The 27,358-nt window shown below is 37.1% G+C and overlaps 1 protein-coding gene across 2 annotated transcripts; it reads right to left on the minus strand.

Annotated features, from left to right (window-relative positions):
• On the minus strand, window positions 1-27,351 carry PAIP1 (poly(A) binding protein interacting protein 1). 2 transcript variants are annotated; one of them, XM_038123637.1, is made up of 12 exons: window positions 27,156-27,351; window positions 25,676-25,793; window positions 22,185-22,366; window positions 16,769-16,957; window positions 13,293-13,405; window positions 10,017-10,128; window positions 8,316-8,441; window positions 6,088-6,194; window positions 3,972-4,089; window positions 3,753-3,807; window positions 3,042-3,135; window positions 1-1,391 (listed from the first exon to the last, which is right to left on the minus strand). In XM_038123637.1, the coding sequence occupies exons 2-12, from the start codon at window positions 25,704-25,706 to the stop codon at window positions 1,298-1,300; spliced, it is 1,221 nt and encodes a 406-aa protein (XP_037979565.1). In that variant the 5' UTR covers window positions 25,707-25,793; window positions 27,156-27,351; the 3' UTR covers window positions 1-1,297. The 2 variants fall into 2 exon arrangements, with proteins under 2 accessions (XP_037979565.1, XP_037979564.1); XM_038123636.1 differs by lacking the exons at window positions 25,676-25,793; window positions 27,156-27,351 and adding an exon at window positions 23,761-25,607.
• Window positions 27,352-27,358: the final 7 nt, after the last annotated feature.

Here is a 27,358-nt window from a genome sequence, read left to right on the forward strand (position 1 = left end):
TAAAGCTAGTTAAATTTTATTTTCCAAAACTCCAACCTAAATAAGTATGTTAAATAAACATCCAGAAAACAGCCACTGCTTACTCTACTAGCAGATGCACAACTTATTTAACCAAACAAATGACAGTGAAATAGTATCAGAATTATTTACATGCATATTTACAATGCGTGTTCTTTAGAGTAGCTAACTGTTGGGAAATACTTCTGTTTGTTTTTGGTAACGATTTCTAATAAAGTCTAACCAGCAACAGGTAACAGGAAACAGTTAACTGAGTTTGGCAACAACAACAATGGAGTATCCTAGGAAAACTAACATGATTATATGGAGTCAAAAAAAAGAGCAGTTGGCTTTAGAATGTTAACATTTATGAAATATATGAATTTACTCCAACTACAAAATTAAATAAAACTACATAAAATTAGAAGAATAAAAGAAAGTTACAGGGGTTGGGAAAGGTTAGACATGTTAGATACATTACTAGAAAAAAAAGCAAAAGAAAAAAGCACTGCACATACTCTTGAGAAGCATGGTTTAGAACATAACTGTATTACTATTGCCTTGAAGAACACAACAAATTACAGAATAGCTTTTTCTTGTAGATTTGAAAATAAGCTTATCTGAACCAAAGATCTTGAAAGCACCTCACTTCCAAAATACTGCTTGCTTTTTCACATATCAACATGTAACATATTTATTCCAGGAAAAAAAAAGTCCAGATCTCACCCATGTGTGTTTCGAAAGAAGAAAAAGGAAATGAACAAAACAAAAACTCATACACAAAACTTTCACAAGCCACTTTTCATGATTGTGATATACAGAAAAAAAAATTTCTTTCTTATTTGGATCATACTCTTCTTGGAGGGGGAAGTGGAGGAAGTAAATGCAAGATATATTGTATATGGTAAATAGGATGAGTAAATCCCAATATATACTAAAGCAAACAAGCAAGCAAATTCAGATCATTATTCTTTCCCTTTCTTCCTCAAGTAAGTTTTATGGGACAGGTCCCCATTAAATTTTAATTTCAATTATAACTTTTAAATAATTTTTATTGCAGCCAAAACATTGTTCAAAAACATTTTTCACAAAATAAACTATGATATATATACACAACATTTTAAGTTACAGGGCATAAGTTTACATTTTTTTGGCAGATTCTGTTAAACAAAATGGAAATTGTGTAACTTTAGTACTTGGAGAAACTCAAGTTTCTCATTTTGGTACAAATGTTTTGTGTCCCCCTTCACTCTAACCATACCTAAAATGGTTAAATAAACTAACATCAATACGTAACATCTCACTGTTTTCTGTTATGTTCTGATTCTAGACAGAATTTTTCAAATGCTTCTTCAATTTCTGGATCCATCTCATCATCAATCTCATCAAAATACCTGAGGAGGAAAAAAGAAATTACCAAAGGTTAACACCTTTACATACAGATTTATGTACAGATTTTCAGAGCCAACAGATTTTTAGAATTTGTGTAGATGTCAAGAATAAAACAAAGCTTTATAAATGACTGTTATTTATGATATTTTCCTATAGGGAATGAAAAGGAAAAAATAATGGGTACTAGGAAAACAAATAAACAGAAACTTCAAAGCAGCACAGATATGTTTAAATACCTACAGTGTTTGCCACCTTTTTTGATCATCTTATGCTACCCAGTTTAAAAGACAGAAGTAGTTTCCAAGATGATAGAAAATGCAATTATGCAATCTGCACTTCCCAAAATTTAATAATGCATCTGTACTGATCCAATTACAAAAAACCATAATTAATAACATATTAGTGTAATTTTGATTGGTTAACATCCTAGTTCAAAGACAGAATATATAGAAACCCTGCATTCCTGTTTGTTGATATGTAAAAGAAGGACATAGAAAGTATGTAAGAAACGTTATTTTGCTTCGAAGTGTTGTGCATTGAGGAAGCAGTCTACATATTTGTCATTTGTTCCTTCATTCTTGTAGAAGTGTAGCCTTCAGAAGAAAGAGGTCTCACACAGAACCCTCCTCACTGATGTCGTCAGGAGAAATAGCTGACAGAGAGTCAGCAGACGTTTGTCTAAGCTTTTCTTAAGCCTTCAGCAAAGAAGGTTACAGTCACTGTGCTTGAAGGTAGACTCAGAGTGTTCTACATGTCACTCTTAAAATTTGCTGTGTTTTTTGACAGATGTCTGTGTTCAGTTTGCATTTTTCTTCTAAGCAGAGGTTCACATGGGTCTTTTTTTCCCTTCAGTATGAGCTTGTTGATTTCTGATGACATCTCTGATATATCTTACAAAGTTCTTGACATTCCCCTCAGCTAGGTACATACTGAAAGTTTTCTAATTTACAAAAAAAATACTGATCCAGGCCTGCACTCTCATCACACATAAAAACAACACTGAAAATCTTCTTGTGTGTCAAATCATGGTCTGAAAGTCCTGTTTTGTGAGCAAAAAGCTCAGAGCAATTTATTTTAGACCATATTTCTTTCTTATAAACTGGTGCCAAAACATCAGGCTATATTCTCAACTGTTGCTTGCCCTTTTGGCATTAAGTTGCTTTTCTTGCTCTACTAGCCCTCCAATTGAAGGGAACAGTCCTTAAGCTGAAGAGAGAAAATTAACACTTTCTCCCTTTCAAAGACACTGGAAATTTGGTAATCATCTCTTGCTGGGATGTTCATGCACATCAGTCAAACAAATTTAGGTTGCCTTTCTACCAAAACACTTGAAGGCTTGGTGCTTTATTTTGCTTGCAAATTTATTCTTACATGCAGAGGTATGTTTGCATATGTGCATGAACATCTGAATTACAACTGAATTACATCTGAAATGTAATTACCATACTCAGTAGAATAAACATGAAATAGCTTTCAAACTTGTGTGATTAAAAACCAATTTAAACCTGAACAAATACATCCACTGTATAACTAACAAACAATTACATTTAGTGTTATTTTTGCCAACATTGGAAACCTAAGTCTAAACTATCACAGCATCACAGTAAAAATAAGTATTATTCAAAAAAAAGTCACTAAAAAAGAAAACATACAGCTCTCCAGGTCCTGAGAGATCTGCTCCATTTTCTTCATAATATGGAAACAAATCCTCTCTTTCAAGCAGTTCTTGGTATTTTTCTTGATAATCTGACAAAGTAAAAATGAAACTGAGTAACAAATACGACTACTCTGTTAAATTAACAGCAATATATAAAGTTTGAAGTTTCGCTGGTTAACGAAATCATAAAAGGCAGGAAACATATTAACAGGAAAAGATCCTTCTGCAATATTTTGTCAGGATGTGAATGGATATCTAGGAATGATGCCTAACTTCTACTTATACAACTGTAAAGGTTGTAACAGATGTCTTTACCTCAAATGAAGTTATGCCATGATGTGCTCAAATTACAGATAAGAAAACCAAGGATTTTGATTTGATTTTGGTACTAACAATGGACAAACAAAAGAAGACTTGAATATTTCTGGCGTTCTGGAAAGGTCAGATGCTGTGGACTACTGAACAAGTTCTTTTGACCAGGATGAACTCAAATGCACATTCTCCATTTCAAACATCTACCTTCTTTAACGCAGAATAAATCCTGTGCTCTACCAAACCAGGAATTCAGGCTTTTATTTTTGTCTTTTAAGTTGAATAAGTTTTGTATTCTTGAAGAATAACATTTTATGTTCTTCAACAGGCTGCAAACTTAATTACAACTTTTTAAAGAAGATTAAGAAGACAGGTAAGCTAAACTTGTACCTACCTGGGTCTGCTGCAGTGAAAGGAACGCCATCAGAAGTGTAAAATGTTGGTTCATTCTAAAAATAGTCATACAGAAAGTTATAAGTATTCAGAGAGAAAGAGATTTGCAGTTTTGAGTAATGCAATTGTCTATTAATCAATTGTTTATTAATCAAAATCAAATTCTCTATTAATCAAATTCACATGAAATTAAGGAACTGAAATGTCCATATATTCTTACCATAAAATAGTTTGGGTCATTTTCAGGGGTAGCTTCTGCATGTGGAGTTGTTCCATGAACTCTACCCCAGTTACTAGATCGCAGTTCTACCAGTTTCAGAAGCATGTGTTTCACATCTCTGAAATAGAGAAGCACTACGAAAGTTAAAATGTTTTGTGCCAAGCAAGAAATTTGGCTTCTCTTACTGTGCAAATACAAGATAGTTAAATCCATCCCAAAAAACAAGTTCAAGAAGGACAAAACTTGGTCCATTGTGTAGATAATTTTGAATTCAATTTTACAGCTGCAAGCCTAGATGCTTTACAAGTCAGTTATGAGATAGTCATCCTCTCCACTTCCTTGGCTGTTAAGTAAGGAAGGAGCTAATATGAAAAAGGAAATTGCTGTAGTTTTTACTGAGATACCACACCTTGCAGTACAAGTCGCAGAGCACAATCCTTTTTGACAAAAGGATAATACTGGGAAAAAAAGGAAGATGATCTTCAAATTTTATTTTAGTTATCTATTCTATGCTCCTAACTTTAGTCTTCTTCATCATAATGAAATGTTTTAGTCAAAAGTAAGAAGTAATGCCCCCAGTACATTAGATACCAACACCTATTTCATCCCTAAAGTAAGAGAAAATCCTTTTTCTTTTAAGCTAGTCTATGGAGAAGAATATTATTAAATAACACATTAAAAAATCCGTTATTTTCCTAGCTGAAATTGGTGCCAAATTGATTTTTGCCTTTTCTTTTATATATTCTCTATATTCTTTACACATATATTTATAGCTCTGTAGCCTATTACAGTATTTGCAGCTAGCAAATTTTATCTACTCTATTAGACAGAAAGACAGAATAAATTCTTCAGCAGCTCCAAGCCAGTGGTGCAAGGTTAGATTCTCTGGGAAACCAAGGCTGAAACCAGCTCTCCCAGACACATTTTCATAAACAAAGTTTAGTTCCTATCTGAGGGTGGGAGGAATTCAGAAAGGGTTGCCCTGGGGGAGAATTACCTCACCACTTATGTCTCTACCTGGGGATCCCTGTCAGTTATTCTAATTTGCTAAACATACAGACATTGTATACATGTTATGCTGGGTGTGCATCTTGAGCTCTTTTCCACCCAGGGAGTTGAGCACCTGAGGATCCTTGCAAGATAGCCCCTTTTTGTCACCTAACTGTGTCTGGCTCATGATTTTAGGACCAGCGAAAAGCATCAAAATTTGTTTCTTGTTCTACATCTTTGAAGCCTCAGCTTGTGCCATCTATTTCGGTTCCTGAAGCAAAAATTTCTTCATCCTCCTTGAGGGCAGCTCAATTACAACCCACAGATGTTATGAGCTACTCTTGGCCTTCCTCCACATAAAAGATCAGTGTCTGAGCCCTCTACAGGTTTTTAGCAAGTTTGCAAGAAGCTGAGGATGAAGCACAGCAGAATCAGATAACCTCATCCACACAGGTGGTTTTGCGACAATTTCATGATTAGTCAGTCACTAATATATTACTATAATATATATAGTCAACCACTATAGTGGTTGACTATATATTAGTCAACCACTCGTTTTTTTCCAGATTAAAGCTAAGACCTTGCTAAAAAGGTATGCTCTCCAGAAAAACAAACAAACAAACAAAAATTAACCCACAAAGTATATTTCATTTTGCCTTTATATTTATAGTAATTTGTATGTATTTAATACTGCTACATATTTAGTACTGTTTGTATGTATTTAAGCCTGTTCAATTCAAAATTGAAAGTATAGACTATGAGATATCGCCCCTATTTTCTCTTTGTATATATTTGCTTTAAGAGCCTAAAGCACTCACTGAAGATCTTGAGACCTAATAGGTTAAAAAACCCCAACTGAACAGTGGAACTTGAATCTCTATTAAAAACTGAAATACAAAAAACCCACCCCAAAACAAAATGAACCCAACTGCCAAAAAAGCCACATTACCCTTCAACTAAAAACACCTTTTCTTCTTTTTTTTACATGGAAAATGACCTACACACACATCACTTTAATTTTCATAAATGTAAGTTTAAAAGATAATGTTTTGGATTACAGTTGAAGATTTTTCAAGGTGTTCTTTTTCATATAAACAAAACACTGCACATAAACTTATCTTCTCACCTGCTACAGTTTGCATCCAACACAACATTTTCAATTCTCTGAATCATTTCTTCCATATCATTCTTTCCTTTTTCTTTCCAGGCATCTTCTAAAACGGAACCTGTCAACTAAAGAAAAGGGATTAGTATTTTTTTAAAATAAAGTTAGAAATCCTTAATAAACAGTCAGCTTAAGAGATTCTGTAACAATTTTGACACTTGGACTACCCGATGGCTGACACTCCCAGCTGCCTGTATCTACTTGCAAAACAGATTAACAGACCTCATAAATAATTTATTTTAAACTGCAGACAGTATAGGAGCTCTGTGTCCAATATTTATGTTACCTAGAAGTTCACAGCCACTTGTTTCAGTCTTGTAATACGATTTTGAAACAACTCTTCAGTGACATTGGTGAGATCTCACTTGATTTAAGTACATACTACCATCATTTATTTCCTTTAAATCTTAATTTTGCAGCTGATTCCACCAGTTTAATGACAACAGGAAATACTTTATTGAGCTTTAGAAACACTTCAGTCAACTTGGCCAGCATCACACATGCCAGAGAATTTCTTCTGGGTATATATAAAGGAGACCAGAATTATGTGAAGAAGCCAACCTGAACTTTAATATATAAAAGTGTATGAGGCTAGAACTGCTGCCAGGAAAGCTTCAGCAGGAGTTAGTCTAGAGCAGGTGTGGATGAAAACTTTTTACTACCAGAATAGGTATTTCATTGCCCAATAGATATACAGGGGGTGTTAAATCAGAAAAAGAATTAGTTTGCCACTAATAGCAATCTCCTCAGCATAAATACTACATGATCAAAAATGCTTGGAATGGCACTTGATGATACAAAGGGAAAAAATCCCAACAGAAGAGCAAGTATATTGGTCAGCATTTGCTTGGCATTAGTAGTATTCCACAGTGGTCTCATCTTAATCCTGGATAATTAGGTAATAGCATCAATATTAATTAAAAATAAATAAAAATTAGTTTAAAATAAAAATAAATATTGCTCAGCAAACAGAGAAAAACCTGTGTCTAACACTGCATAAAATGGAAAAGATAAAATGAGACATTTATTGCTTCAGTAGTAAAATTAAGGTTTCATGAGGCAGCCCTAGCTACATATATACTCAACATTTGTAGATACTATAAAACATGAGAAAACACTTGCATGAAAAAACAGAGTCTCTGTTCTGTAACACCTTTTAGATATAGCAATGTGTCATAGAACAATTTAATTACTGGTTTTCTTCTTTTCTTCTTTACTGTACTGTAAAGCTTCCTGATTTGTGTATTGCTGCTTAAAAAGGTTTTTCAATGGGCCTTGCCTCAAGGAAGCACTGCCAGCATAAGGACTGACCACAGGAGTGAATGTGCTCATTGAGCACAATCACACACTTGCTGTGAAGCAACCTTCCTAAACATCAAAATGTCGAATGAAGGTTTTAAATTACAAAAATCTCTCTTCCCTACTCTGTGTTTATGATACCAAAGAAGCTGTCAGAAATGAAATTTAAGACAGAGCAGGTTGAGAAGCAGTGGAGTAAGAGGAAGGGTAAAGAATGAGAAAAAAACCAAGCCAACCAGAAATCTTCAGAAAAATACTGTTTAGCATCTAACCTTCATTCCTAATTTAAACTGTTTTCCCAACTACAAGTATAATGATACCTAGTGAAGATAAGAGTTTCTCCTACATAGAGACTAACTATTTTACAAGAAAAGCTATGGGTTATGAGTAAAGAGGTTTATTTTCCACATGAAAGAGAAATCTATATATTTCTACAATAGTAAAGACATGCACAGCACAGAATGAAGGAAGAGATATTAAGAACCTTTTGCCACAAAAAGTGGTGGACCCCAATGGCCAAGTGTCCTTCAGAACACAGAGCATACCTAAGATATCACAATTCATTCAGACTGGTTACAGTTTTCTCCTACACCAGAAGCAGCAAAATGAGATCTAGATGAAGCATTTATTCGCTGGCACCTCAACTTCAGTTCTATTACTCATTTGTACACAAATGGCCTTGAATTTATTTTTAGAGCATCTTGTTACTTTTTTTACTGGCTCAATTTCCTAATGGTACTAAGAAAAACAAAATTAGTTTGCTCTGCTAATGCTGTAATGCATAAACCCCTATAAATACATTCTCATTTGCAATTTACCCTACTATTCCCTATATTAAAGCTAGGCAGTTTAAAAAACCTGATTTCTTTTTTCTTTGAAAACTGTCTCACCTTCAGCAGTTTCACTGCACATATCAAATTACTGTCCACAGGATTAGAGAAGAGTGCATTCAGTAATTCCCGAAGGCCTTCTTGAAGAATTTCTGCCCGTGTAACCTGTCCCTTTGTTCCTTTAATCTGCAAAACATATAAGAAACCCTCCAATATTTAAAATACTTAAGTTTTAGAAATTATTTTGGGCACATTTTCTCTCTTGAATGCTGCACTATTTGGTTTGTGATCAATATAGTTGACATCTATATGCCAAATAATGTAACCATTTTAGAACACATACTTTCATGGAATCATAGAATGGTTTGGGTTGGAAGGGACCTTAAACATCATCTAGGTCATGACCTACCTCAATTTAGTGGCCATACATCTTTTGTTGAGGTCCTCATCCACCAACACCCAAAACCCTTCTCAGCAGAGCTGCTCCTGACTGATTCTCCACCCAGCCTGTATTTGTGCCTGGCCCAGATGAGTACTTACACTTGACCTTGTTTGCATGGTTCCACCTCGCAAGCCTGTCTTGGTCCCTCTGGGTGGCATCCCTTCCTGCCCGCACATTGACTGCACCACACAGCTCAGTGTCAGTGGAAAACCTACTCTGAGTAATCTCCTTGCAATTCTGGCATAACAATGCATGTCTAGAATTTTGTTTCTCTGCTAACAAATTGCTAATAAAAGCTACCAAATGCCTGCCTAATGGTCTAAAAATTACCAAATTCCCAGAACCTCATGCTCTTTTCCACACGGCATTACATATTCTCCACAGCAGTGGTAGCTTAGTTCTAGAAAACAGTCTTTATATAATTTAAAAATTACAGAAAATGGTTTAAAACCTAACGGTATACGCCAAGGAATATGGTATACTCCACAAATGGACAATTTCCCCTGTTCCCAAGTCTTTGAAAAATCTTCATTTTTTTCTTCTAGCAAGTGAAAAGCAGTTTTCAAGGACCACTTATAATCCAGAAATGGAAGAGTTACAGAAGGAACTTCCTCATGCCAGCAGAACATTTTTACAGTGTTTGCTTAAATCAAACCACTGAAACAATCAAGTGATATGTGTATTTTTAACTATGCTACAGCAGGAAATGAACTTGGTAAATGCACAGGCATAACAATTAAAAAAAAATTGTACACATTTTTGAAAATATCACAGATGCATGAAGTTGATAAATACAAGATTGCATACTTCATGCATGCACCAATGCCTCAACATCAGAAGTAGTATCTTTTATAAAAAAGTCTGCATTTTTGATTCCTCATTTTGAGGATTTTCACATCTGTCTCAAGGGTTTGTTAACACCTCTTATTAGCACCTGAATACTGAATTACATGTTTTTGGTCCTGATCTGCTTCTGCTAGGCATTTAATAACATTTAATATGTTGGTCAAGTATAGCCATCTGGGGGTTTTGCCAGTAAAAGAAAATAAAAGAAGCTTCATTTCAAAGATGTTTGTGGTGGGCTCTTCCCACAAATTCTTACACTTTCATTTTTACACATTTCTTTTCTAATGATCTTGTCCTTTTTTTATTTATATGTTTCTTGGACACACGCATTATAATGAAACTGTTCTAAAATTATTTTACTTTACTGCCCTCTGCCTTTAGAAAAACACCTCAAATTATAGTCCACTTCAGTGTTTACCTACACACAAGAAAAAATGTATGAAGAGCCATGTGACAGCCAACTTTCTTCTTACCTCTAAGTTAAGATAAAGTTCAGCTAAGAACAATACAAAGGCATGAAATTGTTTTCTAGTAGTCTCATCCCCTTTGGTAGCTTCATCTCTGTTTTCATACTCTGTTCGACATCTGTAAAAATTAAAGCACAATTATACCATCTGTAGTCATTCCAACATATGTCACATGCTACTCATTTAAAGGAATGCTGAGCACTTATGAACTGCATGAAAACTGCTACATGCTGAATGCTGGGATGTATGATCTGTGAAGGGAATGAGAGGCCTTCACAAAGAAACAGTGGATTTGCATCCTTTTTAGAGAAACACATAGGATTACATGATTAGGTCTTTAAGCATTGAGATATCTGATGCAGCAAAATTAAACAGAACAACTTAAAACATGTAGAAATTAATAGTTACACAATTTTTACAACTGAATATGGGTCCAGGATGTGCACCAGTAACACAGGCAGCCAATGCCCAAAGAAATGAAGTAGATATGTTCCCTGCTTCAGAGTGCTTACCACATGGTCTTAAATGCCTTTACACTTATTTGATTAATTCTTTATCTTGCCATGTTAAGTGACAGTAATACATAATTCATGACACCCAGCTGAACAGTGTAAAGTGACACTGTAGAGGGAAGGGATGGCACACAAGAGGGACCCTGACAGGCTTGAGAGGTGGCCTTGTGCAACTCATGAAATCCAACAAGGCAAAGTGTAAAGTTCTGCATATAGGTCAGGGCAATCCCAAGCATTAAGAACAGCTTAGGCAGGGAAGTGGTTGAAAAGAGTCCTGCCAAGAAGGACTTGGGGTGTTGGGTGATGAAAAGATCAATATGACAGTGCATGCTTGAAGCCCAGAAAGCCAATTGTATCCTGTATCCAGAGCCCCATGGGCAGCAAGGGAGGGAGGGGATTCTGCCCCTCTGCTCTGGTGAGACCCACCTGGAGCACTGCATCCAGAGCTGAGGTTCTCTGAACAGGGAGGGCACAGACACATTGAGTGAGACGAGAGAAGGCCACTAAGTTGACCATAGGGCCTTAGCATCTCTCCTGCATGCACAGGCTGAGAGAGCTAGGACTGCTCAGTGGGGAGCAGAGAAGGCATCGGTGACACCTTGTAGCATTTTCCAGTACCTAAGAGGGGCCTCCCAAAGAGGGTGGGAGAAGGATTTTAAACATGGGCATGTAGTGACAGGACAGAGGGGGAATGGATTCAAACTAACAGAGGACAGGTTTAGACTAGATGTTAGGAAGAAATTTTTTACTGTGAATGGGGTGAGGCACTGAGACAGGTTCCCAGAGAAGCTGTGGATGCCCCATCCCTGTGTTTAAAGCCAGGCTGTATGGGGTTCTGAGCAACCTGGTCTAGCAGAAGATTCCCTGCCCATGGCAGAGGGGTTTGGAACTAGGTGATTTTTAAGGTCTCTTCCAACCCAAATAATTCTATGATTCTGTAATTTAAATATAAATACAAAAATAGGTTTAACATGCTAGGGCAGTGAAGTAATTTTTCTAGTATTTAGCAACGGTGCCAAAAACACACAAGTTTACATAACAGTACAAAAACAAAATTAAAAAATATTTGAGATAAAAGGAAACCCAGACAAATTTTAATGTATTCTGAATGATTGTGTAATGGATTGAGAAAAAGTGGAGAAATTGAAAAATCTTAAGAGTTGAAATACAAAGTTTCATGTAGAAACTTTGCTGAGAAACAGAAGATGACTTCTGGTGGCCACATTATTAGGTTGTTTATCTACACACACCCTCCCCGCTCCCAATTTCATCCATATTAGCAAGCAAAACATAAACAACTTTAAATTAATAGCTTCAGGATGCTAACATCAATGTTATCCACTGGGTTTGCTTCAAAATCAAGAACCAGAAAATGCAACATTAACAGGGATTTCCTTTCATGTTCAAGTAACACACAGTTTAAAAAAAAACATAAGCAATGACTTTGAAAGAAAAAACAAAACAAAACAAACAATAAAAAAGAGAGAACAACAACAAAAAAAAAGAAAAAAGAAAAGAGAGAGAAAAATGAGTGTTTTCAGCTTCTGCATGCCCTGGTTTTAGCTTTTGCTTCACAATGTTTGCACTACATCAAGGACTCTACTGCTTCTCAACCCAGCCCACCAGCAAGAAGGCTGGGGTGAAGATGAGGGGAGACACAACTGACCCCATGCTGACCACACAGATATTCCATCCCATGTGCCCTCATGCTCAGCAAATAAACCAGAGCAAAAGCTGCCTGGAGGCTGTTGCTCAGGAACCGTCTGGGCATCATGGGTGGTGAGCAATTGCATGGTGTGTCTCTTGTTTTGTATATGCTAATTCTTTTATCACTGCTATTATATTCACATCCTTTTCTGTCCCAATAAAATATCTTTAAACCCATGAATATTGCTTTCTCTGCCCCCAAATCTCTTGACTATCTCACTGGGAGGGTAGGGGAAGTGAGTGAGGGGCTGCAAGCTGTTTAGCTACCTGCCAAGTTAAACCACAACATTCCACCCATAACAAAAGACCATTGGAATGCACTACAGTAAAAGTTTATCACGCTTTTGCTGGACTAAGTAAAAACTTTTCAAATAAGAAAGAGGCAAACCTGAAGCTGAGAAAGCCAGACATGTTTAAACAAAAAACAAAAGACAAATTTTTAAAGAATTCTGAAGTGTTCAAGATAGTACTCTTTCAAATGTCATGCAGTAATATTTGAGAGGATATATAACAACTTAAAAATGTTGCATTTTTGTCAACTACAAAGTCTAGTCATTATTAAGCTGCAGTCCCCAGAAATCTGCAGTAACTGAAACTGAAGAAATTTATCCTTCTGGATTTTATAAAACTATTTCATAGATACAAAGTCAGTTAGCCCATCAGTGAATAAACGTTACACAGTAATTGCAGGCAAAAAACAAAAGCAGTAATTAAAAAAACACAGTTAAGGCAAGAGTCAAATGACAAGGACAGTATCTATATGTGCATTTAGTATACTTTTAAAGTAGATTAACTTTCCAATTTGCACTATTTTAGGGATCAGTCTAATATACTCAGTTCAAAAGATCCCACAGAACTTCAAATGGAGTCCTATTTTTATATTTAAAAATATGAAAATATTTTAGGATGCACGTGTTCAGTACTCAGCATGTACCCATGTTTCGATACACTTCAATCTGTACTACTTTAAATAAGTATCTCTTCGTATGCAACAGAAAGAGTTAACACACAAACCAGAAAGATGTAACTGAAGAGAATAAGGCTTAAACTGACTGATACTGACCTTTGAAGCAGCAACTGTCGGAAGTTCCCACTTTGTGGACTAATGGTTAGGTGGTGAGATAGATAGTTACACAACCGTGCTCCCATGTATGAAAAATTTGGGACAGATGTGGCCTTTCGAAATAAAAATGGAAAAATAAATTATTTATGAAAGTAATGATTAGGCTATCAGAAAAATTTTTAAAAGCTTTTTTGAAATCCATGCTTAATGTTGATCAGACAACTCATGAGCAGAAAATTAATCATTAATAAATTACTATTTGCCATATTCACTTTTGTATTGCTTCAGCATGTTGATGATATATGCACTTCAGCAGAACTTAAAAGTTCATTGTACTGTGATTCTGTGGCTCTAAGAAAGCAACCACCATTATGCCACATGTCTTCATGTAACTCTGCTTCTGCACAGTCACCTACAACTGAAGAGTGTCTCAAAGTCACTTACAGACTGCTCATACGAATAAATCAACAGTGGACATTAAGACACTTTTTCAAGAACATATACTCTCTCAAAGAACAATGAGTGCATTCATACAACATCATAAAAGTTGTCTTCTTTCAGTCTGTAAGCTGTTTATTCCATAATCTTTTTTTGCCATGGTTAGTATCCAAGGAAAGTGTGTAAGAACATGGGAAGTAAAGAGAAATATTGTCTCCCATACATGCTCCAGCAATCTGCAGAATTGCAAACTCCTGAATCAGAGAGTAAGACTAGACCATTACAATTAACAGCTCTCAATGCATCCTTTTTTTGCTAAAACAAGTCCTGTTACAGCTAAACATCTACACCTTTGTCATCTAAAAAAGGTGGTAGGAATGATGTTGTATGAAAAATCTTCTGTTTTAATCTGATAATTCTAACTTTAAAGAGGTGGAAATTTATTTTGCTCACTCATTTTCAAGCTTCCTCTAACAACACCTGAATTTCAGATTATTTCTCAGATGCAGTTTCAGTGAAAAGAGGTTCTGCTGCAAATAACTTCACCTGCTCTGCCCAAAAGAAAATGAGGATACTAAAAACTCAGTAAACTTCTCCTTTGGCTTCATAATCTTTGAATATTTTTTTTACATCTTGATCATCTATCAGAGCTACAGATATGTTTGCATATTTGACCTGTTTCAACATGTTTGAAAAAAAGAAAGCCTTGTGAATGCAATTATACCGAGCTACCTCTTACAGGTAGATAAAAAGACATAATTCTTCTATGTGCATAGAGTTGCTGGGGGAAAAAAAAAGTGTCTTTGGAAGATACAAGAATTTCAAGTAATTAAGATAGACAAATGGAATTCATTTTCCAGTAAGGAGCATGTGAACTACCTAAAAATACTTAGATGCTGTGGTTCAATCAGTTGCTCTGAGTGGAAGAGATACCCCTTTTTTATAGTGAGCCTTTTTAATACTTTTTCCTAATTAAAAAAAACCCAACCTAACAAACCCCCAGCAAACAAAAACTTTAACATCCAAACACATACATAAATTCTTCAAATCTCATCTGTATTTTTTAAACATTATCTTCCTTATTAGTTGGTCTGTACTTGTGGTTGCACCAAACACTGAAGTAACTAAATTTTAGGTATTATGATCTGGTGTAGCACAGACAGACAAAAAAAAATTCCACCCTAGAGCTTTCTAATAATCAATCATCATATTGCAAAATCATATTCTTGGAACAATTATTGCTGGTAACACCACTTTAACTCCAATTCAAAAAAGTCACAATCTAAGCATGAAGGCTAAGCTACCAATACATATCTTGAGAAACTGTAATTGCTCTAACAGGAGCAGTCCACTGCATTAACTAGACAACAATAAAGGTTCTTAAACTATGACTTCAGTGTCCAGCTTTTGGAAGACAAAAGAACTGGCACTTCACTTTGTTCAGACATAAATAAGAACATATAGGAACATATAAGAACATAAGTATATAATTACTATTTATAGACAGACTAAGATACCTTACACAGAGGTGATGGGAAGACCCTACAGGACTTGGGTCTATTTAATTTCAGTATATTTGCTTTACAAACCTAGTATCTGTAAATCTGCTTAGTTGGGTCAAATTTGTATCTGAAGCAGACGCTTTTAAGGTGCAGCAATTTAAATTGTTTTGTGAAAAACCAGGAGACAAATGCCTGAGCCTCTGCTCAAGGCTGAAGAATAGTAAATATAGTTGGCTTTGCTTAGACATTATGCTAGCCTGATACACAAAATATCTGAAATTAGATGCTTTTGGATACTAGCATAGCTTTTTGGCATTAAGCTTTATTTTTCATGTAACTTTTTCAGACTAACATTAAACTTCTGAGTTGAGGAAGTCACAGTAAACCATAACGCTGAACTTTTTTATAAAGGGAGACAGAGAGGAAGAGGCAATATTAAAGACTTTTATTAAATGCTATTCAATGTATTTAAAATACAGGAAGCTAAAAATAGCACAAAATGCTCTTTTTTCCCTTCCATTAAACTATCCTTGGTGAATTCAAATAAAGAATGGGAAAATGATGCTGCCAAATGCAGCACAGGTGATCATCATGTGTAACTAAACTGGGCCCCATTAAATTTGCATTAATTCTGTATAATAACAAGAAACCTGAGATTCTACAGTCCTGTACAATGGCCAACCAGTCATTCCACTTCTACATGCACTAGATTAAAATATTCTGCAGGTATTTTCACTTAAGTAAAAGTCTGCTCTCTTACTTTTATTCAAGGTGGAACTTGTAAGCAACAAAACTATGAAAGGTCTGTTAATGAAGAGCAAGACAGAAGCATAGCTTCCTTTTCTGCAGCGAGCCCAAAAGACAGTAACAGCAGCTCATTTGCTAAGCAACACATATCAAGCTTTTCTTTCCAATGGCTCCCCCAATTAGTGCAGAGTTCAACTCAAGGTCTCTGTCCTCATTTCCATGGCCATCAATGGGACCGGACCCAGTTACCCGTAGAGGAGCTTTCCTTTTCTCCAATTATGCTGTTCTGAAATAGGTATATTTCAAAAAAAGAAAAAGCTTGGCAGTAACAAGGTATTTTGCAAAAGATGGTGTGTACAGTAGGTATGAATTTAATTTTTTTAAATACCTAGGAATTAAAAGTATCTTAGGACTATGAAGAATTTTTTTTTGCACAAGAGAATAAAAGTACACAATATTGTATAAGTTTCTTCAATCTTTAGTAACAAAAATTAAACTACAACATCCTTTAATTAAATAGCATAATTTCAACTGTAGTATGTTACCCAGGAGATACAAACACACAACAAAGTAAACAGCATACTGGGAAAATGTATATAATTCAGGCATCCCAAATCTGAGCTACCATTTCAATTTACTGAGCAAAATCCTTCCCTATGTATTTCAGTCGAAAGAGAAAAAATATCAGTCATTAAAATACTACATTGATACAATTATGTAACAAATACTGGAATGCCTGTCTTGGACATTGGGTAACAGAGGCATAATGTCCATCTTGTAATACATTACCTGCTGATAGATGAGTTCAACAAGTTCTTGTAAAGCTTCATCTGCAATAACCCAGCCATTCAGTGTTTCAGCAAACTGTTCTATTTCTGTTTCAAAACAACCTGGTTGCTCCGTCAGGTGATTTAGGAAGTCTTGCACATATTCTGCCAGAGTCAGATAGCCGTCGCATCTATCTTCAAAGGAAGAATCCTGTAAAGTGAAAGAATATGCCAACTACTTAAAAACAACCTTGAAGAACTGTTACACCTTCTGTCTCCAGAAATAACCATACAGCCCCGAGTTTTGAGTTTCTGTATACTTGATAGAGATCTTTATTACTCAATTCAGCTCAACATTTTTACAGTGCACAGACCCCAACACCTCCGGGAGTGTAGACTTCAGAAGCGTCTTGTGTCCTATCACCTTAAGAACCAGGCAAAGTATTTTCACAGACATTAGGGTCTCCCAGTAAAATACATTAAAAAATGGATTAAGAAGAAATAAGTTTCCCAAGTTGGTTGCAAGATTAACTAACAAACCAAGTAAGTTTATCTGTTAGGGGTAGAACTACCAAACTGAGACTCAACACCCATTCCTGGTGTGGGCACTATCTGTACTGTGGATTTATGAACCACAGAAGGAAAAAGAATGGAAAATTTGAAACAAAGTATTTTGGGCTTAGATAGCATGCACAGTGCTCCAAAAATATGCAGAAGGGAGAGTAGTTAGAGAAATACAATAAATACATAGTACTGTTCCCATGTCAGAAGTATAATCACAAAAGCTGCTATTTTAAAGTCTGAGTATTTGTATCTCTTAGAAAAAGATGAAAGATTACAAGGCATGAAATGAAACTATTCAAATTGAATTGCATTAATTTACAGCTACTGAGGTCTAAAACCAGACACGACAAAAAACACAACTGCCTTCTAAACAGAGGAGGGGCTACCCAATATCACTTTATTGATTTTTATGCTCCCACCGATTAAACAGAATTTTTGTCCATTCAGAAATGAATCTATGTGAGAGTATCTAAAATCAATACCATTCCAGACGACTATAATGCAGGTATATGAAGAGAATACCAAAGAAAGTAGCATACTTTTTGATGTCACTAGTAGTAACACAGTCCAAATAAATAATTTTGTCACACTACACAAAGGGTTGTGTAAATCACCTCATATATTTCAGAAATGCAAGAAGGAGCCTGAAGTAGCACTTCTAAAAAAATTACTTACAATTAGCAATTCAAGACATAAGAGTAATGTAAAGAAAATCAGAATTCTCAACTGTTCTACCATTTGAAAATGCTTAAAGGGTATCTACGGTAAGGCTGAGCTAAAATAATAAAGCACTTTTTTTTTTACTTAGTGTGCATAAATATATTGACAAGGGTTTTAACTATAATGTCCCCCTCCCCCTTCTACTCCCTTAATAGGGATTTTTCATTACTTTGTCTTCTAAATGCCTATCTCTCCTCTACTGAGAAGCAATGTGGATCTGTGAAAAATTTCTAGCTGGATATGAGCTATGAGAAAGACAAGATACACATTGTTAAAAATCCCATCCTGATATTAATTTCATGACTTGTGAAGAATGCGTGGGTAGAAAGCAGACTTCCCAAAATCATTCAGACATGTCCTAAGTTAGTGAGGTGGGACATACATCAGTGTAACAGAAGTAAAATATATTTAACTAGAAGATATGCCAGTTAATAACACTAAAGGCTAAATAAGTTAATGTGGCCCACCCCAGAAATACAAAAAAAATTATGGATTCATGGAAATAAAGGCAAATTATTACTACATAAAGCCTTTGACAACCTGAGGATTGGAGCATGGGCACTTCAGAGGTCCTTTCTAACCTAAAGTTTTCTATAATTCTAATGGCTTGGAGCTTACAAATCCAAAAAGTAAAGGCTAACAGGCCTATGTATGACTTGCTACATACTCTACTTCACTAAAGAAAATCAACATTTTTAACGCACTTTCAAACAGCCCAGTAGGAGTTCTGTACAATAAATTTAAAACTAGTTTGTTTCACAGAACTATTACATTACTGTGCAGCTACTGCAGCCTAATCTCATACAGCTGAACTAGCATCTCTCCAAACAACCTGTCTGAAAACTCTCCAGACAGGCTGCAGAGCATGCAATTGCTGTGGCTAGTAAAAGAAGCTGCTCCTTCTTACAGCCATCGGATTGTTACAAGATCCTCCTTCAGCAGAGAGGAAGGTATCTTCCTCTCACACTCACTTGGCAAGAATCCAGTCTTGGAGAACGACTTTGTGCTGTAAGGGATCCCAGCACCATTTGCTATACTGGTGTCCCTGTTGTATACTGTTATTTTCAGTTTGCAATTAAGAGGCTAAACACAGAGAACTAAACTCTGTACCATAATTATCTACCTGTACTAAATATGCAACTTCAAAACAAGTCTAGGTTTCAGTAACTATGCCGGGGAACTGAACAAATGGGAGAGAAAAATGAGTACTTTGGAAATTCAGAAATATGCCACTTTATTAAAATTATTTATAATTGATACCTTAAAAACTAACTAAATTTAGCCCAATAGCTTCTAGACATAAAGTACTTGCATGTCTCATTATCAGATTTTTAAATTTAACATAAGTGTAGAACCATGCAATGCTTCAACCCAAGGAAAACAAAGAAAATAGCCCTTGATTATTTTTCAAGAGGCGTTGGCGAACAGAAGCCTGTAAGATTACACATCACTACAAAGTTAAAATTTAAAGCCACAAAAGTAGACTAGAAATTTTCTGTTAATTTAAATAATTACTCTATCAAGCCAGTGCTCCAATTTCTTTCTCTAATCTTTGATAGCTATAGGATGGGATCCTCGATTATTCACAACAAAAGAGTAACTGATGAAAAGATTATAAATTTGCCTCTCTTTTATTATGTGTCAGTTCATGAGTTTACATACAGAAGAGCAGAAGGCTAAACAGGTACTAGAACTCCTCTGATATACATAAAGATAAAACAAAAAGTCTATAGCAAAGATTCATGAGACAAATCTGCTCTTACTCAGTTTCTTTATATATACTGGCTGCTGTTTTCCCTTATCTAGTAAATTCACATTTCCACTTAAGAACTTAGTCACTAATAACTTATCATTGATTTGATTTTTCTTCAGACTTCTTAAGAACAAGCTTTTTTTCCTTTCAGTTAAATGAACCCAACAAGTTTCCAATAAAGTTATTGCAAACCCAAGTACAAAAAGACTGTTGCATATACAAAACCACCTACTCATGCTGAATGAGGTTAAGTGGCACTCTCATGCTTGGTCTTCTGATGGAAATTACTGAAACTAAAAAAGAAAAAAGCAGGAGGGAAGATTGTGGAACCCTAAAATAACAAAAATATCACTCCCAAAGCTATGAAGTAAGAATGTCATTATGCCCATCTGATGGAGTGACCACCATATTACTATCATACAGCCATTCCAAGGAATAAATATGGTGTTTCCTCCTGGCAATTCAAACCTACCTAGTCACTAGTTCTGCTGCAGACATCTACAATTTCCATGGGTTGGACTCTGTATGCAAACAGAGAATTCCATGGAGGCCTTTCTTCAAAGTCCCTGGTAAAGTTTTTCTGAAAATTCTAGAAAACCTTATAAGCTGTACTCCTTAAACCATCTTCACAGGTAATTGATAGTTTTGAGCATCAAAAACTGGAAAGACTGGAAACTAACTGACCTAATAGCAAATGTTAATGGACAGACACAGTAATTATAATGGTGCACAATCAAACAAGAAATTTACACTATTTTTAAAATAATAAGTGGTATTTTTGCTATTGCAAAACAACTATGTCTTTTATGAGGGAAATACAGTATTTCAGATCTTTGCAAATGGAAGACACAAAGTACTAATTTTAAGTAAAAAAAGAAGTTTCTCAAAACTTTGTTTTGATTCAAGTTTTAAAACTCATGGTCAAAATCAGTGTAACTATAAAGTGTGCTAAATTTTTTAGTTTTATGACAAGTGAGCCCAGTTTAACTCCTTCAGTTACTAAACTAAAAAAAACCAGATTTCTAATAGGGAAGAATGAAAGAAAAATACCACTGCTTTATGTGTATCATACTCTAATTAGGTTAAAGTCCCTGTAACATGTTTTCCTAACGTTTTCAGAGGTAGTTTTATTAAGAGATGAGTCACATTCATAGCATATTCCAACAACGTAGCAACCAGGAACTCCCACATGCTTGTGTGTTTTTGCAAAACAGCTGAAAAGCAACATTGTTGGCATTGAAACTTTGCAGTTTTAAGAGTGCACTATGTATGCTATTTGAAAGGTTGGTTGGGTTTTTTCTTTGTCTTGAAACTGAAACACTTTATTTATAGAAAACATGTAACCAGTGCTGGAGCAAAGCAGTTTTTTTTTCTCCTGCATTATCAAGTCACCAAAACACGTTCACAGTGGCATTGATAACAGTTGTATATTGGCTGTGGGGTTTATTATACAGGACAGTAATTACATTCAGTAAACAGGCAAAGCTGGTAACACTAAGGCAACACCAATTTTACTGGTGAGGGAAAGATTTCAAAATACCAAACCACCATATTCAGCATTCAAATGAGGTATTTTTCTACCACTTATCAAAAATCAATTTGATTCAGCATCCCCCTTTTTTTTAAAATCACTTGATTGTATTTGTAAAAGTTCCCACCTGTTTAGATATAGTACCAGACTCTGACTGTTTGCATAACAAACCAAGAATTCACAGAGGTCTTCCCTGTAGTAGAGTTCCTGAAGCAGTAACATGGAAGACAATGGAGAAGAAAATAGAAGTACCAGCTTTTATAACATGATGCATCTACAAATTGATCTGAGTCTGGCTGGAAATACATTTGTTACTAGTGTTGGTAGGTAACTGGTAGGAATGAGTCTAACATTTTTTTTGCCCTTTGGTGATACACCACTGATGACACATGATGGTACACTAGCTTAGGCAGTCATAACGAATGGTACCTGTGGCACAGGAAATTCAGGAAAGGCAAAGCCTGTGCTCAGAAAAGCTAAAGCTCAAGCTTTCTCTCACAGTGAATTCTGCATTAAAGGGAAGCTATGCTTTCATTTAAAATGCAGTATAGATGTAACTACAACACAGGTAGTCACCAAAAAACCAGCTTACTCTCATGTTGAATGCAACCAACACCTGGTGTAGCCAAAAAGGGATATGGTTATTTGCAGCAAGCTTTGGCACAATATCCCACACCAGCGGTTCTCATGTACATCATTATATTCACCCATATCACTTAACATCCTGGCTGCAACTCTGGAGGTTATAATCAGAATTTTTGCAATTGCTTCAGCAAATACAGAATTCAAATTATCTGACATAAAAGATTTCACAAAAATATTATTAATTTGAATACGGCACATACGAAAGAATTAAGTTAAAACACTCACTGTGAAATTCTGATTGAAGTTCTGGTTGTACCCTGATGGATAAAATTCAGGCGCTTTAGCAGACAAGTTTGAGTTTGCTACAGGATCCACAGTTAACTGAGGTTCAGCCATTTCTGGTCCAGAATCAAGAACTGAAACTTTATCTTGAGACCCAGATGGAATTCCCGTCTTTTGCAGGTGATCTGAAAAATTTTTATTAACAGCTTGTCTTAGAAATCACTAAATTAGTATGTATTCAGACAGAGTAAACACAAAATATATATATATATATATATATTTTTTTTTTTACTTAAAGTATGGTTTTACTATAGACTTACTTTAAATACATAGGTTTATTTTTTATTCTTAGGTATGGATATTCATTTAAGCACACTCCACATGTCTTTCTACATGATAGAAAGTAAGCAGTGCTCTTGTGCAGGTGAACAAAAAAAAACAAACGGAAGAAGGGAAAAAAACTTATTTTCCATGTAAACACATTGTCTAAGAGTTAACCTATGCAACCAGTAAATCTGCTTACAGTACATTTGATTATCCTGTGATTTTTCATTGATTTCAGGTACATTTGATTATCCTGTGATTTTTCATTGATTTCAGATACAAATACAAGATACATTTGGAAGGTAAATAAATGACAGACATCACTGATTTTGACCAACACTTATTTTCAACAAAATGCTCAAGGACACTTGGCTATTGTTGTTCTTATATACCATTTGCCAAAACATCCAATTGAAGTTTTTTAAAACACGATTTTCTGAACCTCTCTTTACAGACTAGCTCATAAATTTATTGAAAACAGAACCTGATACCTACCTGAAAAAGCTGACCAACAAATATTGCTTTGTGTTACTGTTGGGTTGGGTTTATTTTTTTTGCAAATAGGCTGGAATTTTTCAGTGGGGGAAGGCTGAAACCATCTGCAGTCAGATTAACAGATGGATAAAAAGCACACTCAGATGTGGGGGCACAAAAGGGGGGAAAGGACAGAAAGTGTTGCAAGCAGCTGCAATACAACATCACACCTTTACCTGGTCCAGGTCCATAACCCAGTATGCTGGTTTCAACTGGGATTGAGTTAATTTTCTTCTTGCTAGCTAGTGCAGCACTATGTTTTGGATTCAGTTTGAGGCGAGTGTCGGTAACATGGGTTTGCCAGGCTCTGATGGTGAGCAGATGCACAAGGAGCAGGGAGGCAGCAAAGACCGGACAGCTGACGCGAACTGGCCAAAGGGATAATCCATACCACAGAATGTGACGTTCAGTATATAAACTGGGGGGGAGTTGGCCAGGAGTGGCCAATTGTTGCTGAGGGACAGGCTGGGCTTCGGTCAGCAGCTGACTGCACCGTGCATCACATGACTCTCTTTGGTTTTCTTCCTCTTACCGCTCCCTAGTCACCCAGGTGTCCGCCGGCCCCCAGGGCTCACCAGGCTGACCCGGCCTCAGCCAGCGCACGCATCGCACACCCGGGACCAGGACCACGCTCCCCACGGCAGGTGCCGGTGCCCCCGCGGCGGGCGGGCAGCCGCGCAGGTGCCCCGCGAAAAGAGAGAGCGGGGAGAGCAGCCCGTACCTGCCATCCCGGTGCCCAGGGGCGCCGTCTTCGGAGGCCGCAATGGTTCCTGCTGCGGGAAGAGGCCGCCCGGCTGGTGCTGCTGCTCCTCGGCCGAGCCCGAGCCGCGGGACGCGCTGCCCCCGGGGCGGGCCCCGCCGCCGCTCTCCGGCGCGCCGCACCCGCGGCCCCGGCCGGCACCCGGCGCTCGGTCGAAACTCTCCGACATGCTGAGGCCGGGCGGCTCGGGCGCTCATGGGAGGGAGGAGCGGGGCGGGCGGAGCGAGGGCCCGCCCCGGCCCCGCACTTTCGGTTTCACCCCCGCGCAGCGTCGCGATGGCCGCGCCCGCCCCGAGCCCGCGGCAGCCTGGAAACGGCGTTTCCAAAGGCACCGTATTCCCTGCGATTGCATCTCCACGGTAACGAGCGGGGCGAGGTGACCGTGGCAGGGCCAAGGCTTCAGCGACAACAGGAGACCTGCAGCCACAGGTGCATCACGCCACGCTGTTCACACACAGATGTTTACACCAGAGAGGGATGGAAAAACTACAGGCGAAATTCTAAATTTAACCCCATAAAGTTAAGCCTCCAGCATGACCGTATTATCATACGGTTCGGGCTACTTAATAAAACTATGTTTCTTCAGAAAAATGTATTTTCATTTATAATTTACGCATGGTGTGATAACAAATGCTCTTCTGATTTAATGTTTAACAAGCACCTTCCACACCAATGGGAACCAAGTGAAGAACATGGTTCATGTAATGCATTTTCCCTAATATTATCACATAAACTGAGTACGGTTCAACTCATATGCCCATTTACAATTTAATTAATCTACTCTTCTTCAATTTCAGTCCAAAGTCTTGCTCTCATTGTTTTGCAAGCTCTGTATTCAATCAGCTTATAAGATGAGGAGGGCAAATGTAATCTAGTGTGCCACAAATACACTTCAGCTGATCCTGCTGAGGGAGTTTATATTTTGTCTCCCTGAACAGTCTGGTCTATGATGTCCTTGCCACTTGTTCCTGCCACAAAAAATCAAAAGATTGTGTGGCCTTGGGTCCTGCTCTGTTCACCACTCATGAAGGGGTGAAAAAAAAAGGCAAGTATGCATAAAATATTATTAAAAATTAAAATAGTGCTGTCTTATATTAAAAAAAATTCAATTGGATTGTAAAATGGTGCCTTTAGAAGTCAGGTTCCTATTAGTTTATTATTACATGTTACCATTTTCAATTATTAACAGGGGAGGGGCAGCATATAAAATATTTGTTAGCTCCCAAAGGCATGAATTGGACTGATTTTTGCCAAGATAAAAAGGTGGCCAGACATTAAAGGTGTCACAAGTTAAAATTAATGAGGCTCATGGGGAAACTGTTCCTAGGCAACCCTTCTGGAAATATAGAATGGTAAACTAATCTATACTCTGCAACTGGAATGTGAGCCGATGCAGGATGCTTTGAATGAGTCTTAAAAAACATTATAACACTTCACTTGTGTAAGCCATTGTCAAAACTAATTTAAGCAGCATTACCAATTCTTTAAAGATCACAAATTAGCTACTAAATTTCTCCATTAAAAATATTCAGTGTTCTTGTGCTATTAGCTCCAGTTTTAATGCCTATATTGTGACCTCTGTCCACATCTGTAGACTTAGGCTTACCAGGAGGAGAATGAAAAGCTTACATTAATGTGAAGAAAAATGAAACTCTCCATCATTATATTCTGACATATTGGAGAATATGCCAATTTTGAATATGCCAATCTTTCAAGCTAGCAAATCTCATTCTTTAAAGTTTACACCTAAGAGGAATTGAGAGCCTTAAGTTATGGAAGAAGACAAGTTTTCACCTTTGGACATAAATATGAATTCTTTTCACTTAGCAGACATTTTATGTTATATTAATTTAATAACCATTTGGCAACTGCTTACCATTTAAAGTGGAATGTGATCCCAAATCCATATTTTTCTTACAGATGCACTACTTAAGTTTGCATGAAAGCAGTTGAGTTTGGTTGGGAACCCAATTTCCTCTCCCTAGTGCAGACACCTAAAACAAAATTAAGAAAAATAATCAGGTACTTAATTCCAAAATAACAAGCCCCAAATACAGCCTACAACAGTACACCCCTTTAGACTGCCTAACACTATGCTTAGAAGGTTTTGGCCTGAGTAGCTGAAGTCCTGTGAATTACTTCAAGCCTCTGAGGCCACACAGCAGAACCCCTGAGATCACTGAACTAGACAGACCTAACCTAAGCACCCAATGACTGGATTAAAACTTTCACTAAATACAATTATGAACACTTCTAGGCAGCCACTAGGAGATAACTATTTTGTCCTAAGTGTCTCACCTAATAATCTAAAACTTAGAACCAAATCCACACACACCTTCAGTACCCGGTGCCAAGAAGTCACACACTGTAATCTTGTCACTATTCAGAACATAGGTATTTTTTCATGCTCTATTTTTTTTTTCTTTTAATGCTGATAATGTATTTCTAATTAGAAAAAAAGGAGAGGGCTAGTTCTAGCTTTTGAAGTGTAATTTATTGTTAATAGCTGGAATTATTCCAATCGCTACCGTACTGATAAAGCATGTTGTTGTAGGAGTCAATGGTTATTGAGCCCAAAACATAAACCACAGGCATAATCTGTACCTCTAAGGCTTTACAGATTTCACACAAGCTTATTTAAAAGCACAAAACTAATGAACATTTAGTAGTAGATAATCCTATTAATTATTTTCAGGGTAACTCTCAAATTTTCAGTGCTTAACTTTACTTGCTAAGTCACCATTTACAAGTCTGGAAGCTGTGTCATTTCCAGCAACATGTAGTTTGCATCAGCAGCTACACAGACGTCAGTAAATTTAAAAAAAAAACCAAAAAAACCAAAAACAAACAAACCAAAATACACCTCATACACGGAACCCAGATCGTGTGAAGTAAGACAACATATGTAGGACAGTGCGAAGACAATGTATGGAGGCAATGGGCAGTGTGGCTGGCTGTCCTCCGGAACTGCCTCTGCAACCCCATGTGCTCTTCATCCAGTTATGTATTATTTCAACAGCTAAAGAATCACAGAAGCACTGAATCGATTAAGTTGGAAAAGACCGCTGAGATCATCGAGTCCAGCCTATGACGGAACATCACCACGACAATCAGACCATGGCACTGATTGCCACGTCCAGCCTTTCCTCAAACAGCCCCAGGGACGGTGACTGCACCACCTCCCCAGGCAGCCCAGTCCAGTATCAAATCACCCTTTCTGTGAAGAAATTCCTCCTAATGTCCAAAGTTGACACAGCTCCCCATTTTCTGTTCCCGTACTGCGCCTACCACTCCGACACCTCGCGGCTTTATCACGCCTTTTAAGAAGTAACAATAACGAAGAGGACACCACTTACGAGCTATGGCGTTAGCCCCACGTCCAACACGCGCGTTTCAGCACGTCCCCTCGCCGGCCCCGACCTCCGCCTCCCCGCTGCGGCCGGCCACAGGCGGCTGGGCACGGGTATCCCGCTCTCCCGCTGCCGGCGCCGCGGGCTCGGCCAGCTCCGCGGCAGCCCCGCGCCGCCGCCCCTCAGACGCCGCGTGACGCGCCGCCCGA

This window comes from Motacilla alba, chromosome Z (genome assembly GCF_015832195.1).
Source record: "Motacilla alba alba isolate MOTALB_02 chromosome Z, Motacilla_alba_V1.0_pri, whole genome shotgun sequence".
NCBI classification, from domain to species: domain Eukaryota; kingdom Metazoa; phylum Chordata; class Aves; order Passeriformes; family Motacillidae; genus Motacilla; species Motacilla alba.